At 34.4% G+C, this 4477-nt stretch overlaps 1 protein-coding gene across 1 annotated transcript; it reads left to right on the top strand.

Moving 5' to 3' along the window:
- The first annotated feature begins 828 nt into the window (after positions 1 to 828).
- LOC110731013 (uncharacterized protein At3g28850-like) lies at positions 829 to 2740 on the top strand. The gene has a single exon (XM_021910870.1). The coding sequence runs from the start codon at positions 1151 to 1153 to the stop codon at positions 2420 to 2422; it is 1272 nt and encodes a 423-aa protein (XP_021766562.1). The 5' UTR covers positions 829 to 1150; the 3' UTR covers positions 2423 to 2740.
- Positions 2741 to 4477: the final 1737 nt, after the last annotated feature.

Here is a 4477-nt window from a genome sequence, read left to right as displayed (position 1 = left end):
ATGCAACTAGCCGATGACCTTGAAGGCGAAGACGAAGACGAAGACAAAGACGAAGACGAGCAAGAAGAAGGAGAAGAAGAATAGACAATTATTGTATATTGTACGATTTTAAAAATATCAATTTTATCATTTTCCAATTTTTGTTTAATACCATCATTGTATGATTTTTATCATTGTTATCATTGTACAATTTTCTCAACTCAAGTAATAATAATATAAAGTACGCATTATTCACATCCAAAGTCCAATTTGCCTTTTTTCCCCGTTTTGTTACAATTTGTAAATTCATATTAAAAAAAAAATAAAATTATACCAATTACTAATAAATCATAAACATTAAATTTTAAAGTAATAGTATAAAGTAAATATATAAATATAAATATTGAATATACAAATTATAAAACATAAATATTCAACTTATAATTATAAAATTCATAACTTAATAACTTATAACTTATAAGTTATAAACTTATAAGTTACCTTATAAAACTTATAATTATAATTTTATAACTTATATACATTATAAACTTATTAATTTATAATGTTGTCATTAAAAAAAAAAAAAAAAAAAAAAAAAAAAAAAAAAAAAAAATGAAAACTGCACCAGCCCGCGCAGGCCAGCCCGCAGGCCGGCACGTGGCCGGCACGGCACGAGCCCGCCAGGCACGAGGGCCGTGCCGTGGGCTGGCCTGTGAAAATGGCCGGCACGGCACGGCACGAAATCCTGGGCCCGCCGGCACGACCGGCACGGCACGAACCAGCCCGTGGCCCGCCAGGCACGGCCCGCGGCGGCCCGGCACGGCACGGTGCCTAGGATTAGCTAGGAGTGAGAAAAGTGAAGTACTGGTATATCCAGTATCCACTAAATAAACCAGAACTCACACCAATGCAACAGACAACAGATCTTATTCGAATTTCTTTTTCCGACCGTTGGGGGTCCCGTTCTAGACAGGGAGATAACGGTTAAAAAAACGCCCTAACATTCAAAATTATTTTAATTCTGAAACATCCTTCAATTCATTATTATCTTCCACCACCTGTTCACCCCCTTCAATAAACTTCTCAATTAAACTGAACCCAAATGAAAATTACTTAGAAAAATTAAGAAAAAAACCCCAATCAAATTTTCAATTTTTAATTTTTTCAATCAATGGGTTGTGTATCATCCAAATTATTGAAGAAAAATCTTAAACAAGAACTCTTGTTTGGGAGTGGAGATTTGCCAAATCATGTTGTTTCCCTTAAATCTAGCACACTTGGTGTTCTTAAACTTGACCAAAATCAAAATTTGAACAAAACCCATGTTGTTTTTCCCTCTTCTTCTAATTTCCAATCAATTAAGAAGAAAGAGAACACCAATGAAGGCAAATCAGAGCAGAAAAAGGAAGAAATTGGTACTAAAGTTGGAGTCTTTGGGTCAAAAAGATTGCAATCACAGGAAGAATTAGAGGTGATTAACACTTGGGAATTAATGGAAGATCTTGAAGGTGAAGGTGAAGATGAAGGACTCGCCTCGAAGCCGGGGTTTCGAGGCGAGAGAAGCCCCTTCAAGCGATTGGTAACAAGTCAATCAAGTTCACCAAAAGAGGGTAATAATAAATTAGGAGGTAAAGAAAACAGAGGAATTGATAACACTAAAAAACAGCAATGTTATACTACAAGATCAGGTGGGTTGAAATCATGGAAATTTTCATCGAATTCGACTAATAAAATTCGAAAGGCTAGTTCAATGGACAGTCCAAGGAGGAGTAATTCAGGGGTTTCATCATCGAGGAGGAAAAGCTTAAGCCCGTTGTTCGATCCAGAGTTAATTGATTCACTTGAGAAGGAGTTGTCAATGGAAAAAGAAGAGCAAATTAAAGAAATGGTATGTTCTAAAGAAGTTAAATCAGTTTCAAAGAGTAAGTACTTTTCGAGGAATAACCATAACTCTTCTTCGACTTTATTCGAGGGATATCCGGAGAAATGCCCACCTGGAGGCGAGGATTGCGTGGTCATATATACAACAACACTGAGAGGGATCAGGAAGACGTTTGAGGATTGCAATGTGGTAAGATCAGTAGTGGAATCGTACAACATTCGAGTGATAGAAAGGGATGTTTCGATGGATTCCGGGTTTAAGGAAGAGTTAAGGAAGTTGATGGGTACAAAGGGAGTAAAAGTGCCAATCGTGTTTGTTAAAGGGAGGATAATCGGAGGCGCCGAAGAAGTTGTAAGGTTGGATGAAGAAGGGAAACTAGAAGGGTTGTTAGAAGGGATTGCAACAGCTTCAATTGGGTGTCAAGGGTGTGGTGGAATAAGGTTTGTAATGTGTATGGATTGTAATGGAAGTTGTAAGGTTTTGGATGAGAATAACAAAAATATGGTTAAGTGTGGAGAATGCAATGAAAATGGACTAATACAATGTCCAATTTGTTGCTAAAATGTAACTAAGCTAACTCTTTATTTGTTTGACTTGGGAGGAACAAAGATTGGTTGAAGATTTTAAGGTAGTTTTAGGGCTTTTGTTTTTTGCTCTCCCCAACCCCGGAAATTATTGTATGATCCTGAACCATGTGTTCGTGGTTTGTTAAAGGTAGGATTGATCTTACTTCTTGCCTAATTTGTTATTCATTTCGGTTTGTATGTTGATTGGATTTATTTATTTTTCTTCCCAACTATTATTGATTAATTTGTGTGCAACTTTTTGTTGGGTGCGAATTTGATGTGTGGATATACTGATATGGGATTTGTGTGATCATTTAGGGACTTTGTTCATATTATTTTTTAATTTGTGCAACATTCTTAGTATAAAAGTAATGAGCAATTTATACTTTCGATTTTTTACATTATTTTTATACTAAGTTTGACCATATTTTACTGCCCATAAATATAAATTTTGTACCCTTCATTGCCCTCCACAACTCTCTACCAACACCAAAAAAATCAAAAAAATAGATAGATGTATCTTAGATTCATACTTTGATGGATGTAATCTACATCTACACATACTGAATAACATTAAAAAAAAAAAATAAGAGCAAGACAAGCATTAAGAACATAAACAATAGTTTAATATCAGCTGGTATAAAATACTCCGTATAGAATATAAATTAGTGTGTGGCCCGGACATTACACCGGTTGCTACTTTAATTAGACCGTGTGATTATCAATTATATACATTTATTTTCATGTTTATAATATAGTTTATAATTGGCTTAGATGCTTAAGTAATTATCTTTCTTATTAAAGGTTGAGTGTTCGAATCCCCTTATCATTGTGGTCTACATGACACAGAGACGTTTTTATTGAACTTACATATTGATTCACAACTGCCAAGATTAGATGGTAGTGCTATCAGAGTGGAGTGTGAGTGATCTACTTGATGATAATGGCAGGTGGAAGGTGAGCTTAATTTGAAATTGTTTAGCCCCAACATAGCCAGGAGATAATGGTGTTGTAATTGATAGGGGAAAAAGCCCTGTTTTCGCTTCCTCGGCATGTCAAGCTGAAGCTAAAGCGGCTCTAATAGATCAAGCAAATTATGAAGGAATTAGAGCAACATTCTCAAACGTTCAAGAGTTTCGAAATTAGAAAAGTAGGAGTAGAGTTTATGAAGCCCATACGCTTGCAGTTACCGCAAGAAGAGGCATGTAGTTCTTTTTTTCCCTTTTTTAATTTCATTTTTGTTTGTTTGTGTGATGAATGTATGTTTTAATTAATTAATGAATTTACACATATGCCCTTATGAATATTTCTCCTACTTCTTTCTCTCCCTTTCTTAGTAATGGTAATTTTGTCTTTTAATTTTATTTTTTTAAAATTTCTTTCTTCCCAATTACTTTCCCCCTCTCCCTTCAAAAAAAAAGAAATTACTTGCCCCCTAGCCCTTGGCTTGTGGGTAACAAATTGATGGAGAATTCTTTGAGATTTTTATAAATAAGTACAGATTTCCATATTCGACTACAATTTCCACCATACAAACATGTTGTAAATTTTCTGATATAGTATCCGTGCTTACTTCATTTCTCAAAATTACGCTACCACTCTCAAATACTTTACTAACTTAACTAAAGTACCATGTTTAGATTAGAACTTATTTGGATTGGGTTTATCTGTGAAATGTTTTTGTTCGATAGGACTTCATGTTGCCTCTTAAAATTACATAGTAGTACTATGTATTATGAAAATTAGATAATACACCCGGGTGCATCATGCTCATGGTGCACCCGGGTAAACAAAAAAAGGCGGAAAGAACATATAGTGTTTGATAAAGAACATACTTTTGTTTGACAAAGAACATACCTTTAATATGTTTTTTGAGTGTGATCAGTGTGTTCTTTGAGTAAAATTATATGTTCTTTAAATTATAACTTATGTTATTTAACATATGTTGATAAACATATATTTTTTTTGGGTTTAATAATACAAAGTATGTTCTTTGAATTTGGCGTGTATGTTCTTTAAGGTCGTAGTGACTCCCAAATTCTATTTTTTA

This window comes from Chenopodium quinoa, unplaced genomic scaffold (assembly GCF_001683475.1).
Source record: "Chenopodium quinoa cultivar QQ74 unplaced genomic scaffold, ASM168347v1, whole genome shotgun sequence".
Classification (NCBI taxonomy): domain Eukaryota; kingdom Viridiplantae; phylum Streptophyta; class Magnoliopsida; order Caryophyllales; family Amaranthaceae; genus Chenopodium; species Chenopodium quinoa.
This window is presented reverse-complemented; position numbering and strand designations above follow the sequence as displayed.

Coding starts and splice junctions, on each gene's coding strand:
- LOC110731013 (XM_021910870.1), top strand. CDS start 1,151: ATGGGTTGTGTATCATCCAAATTATTGAAGAAAAATCTTAAACAAGAA.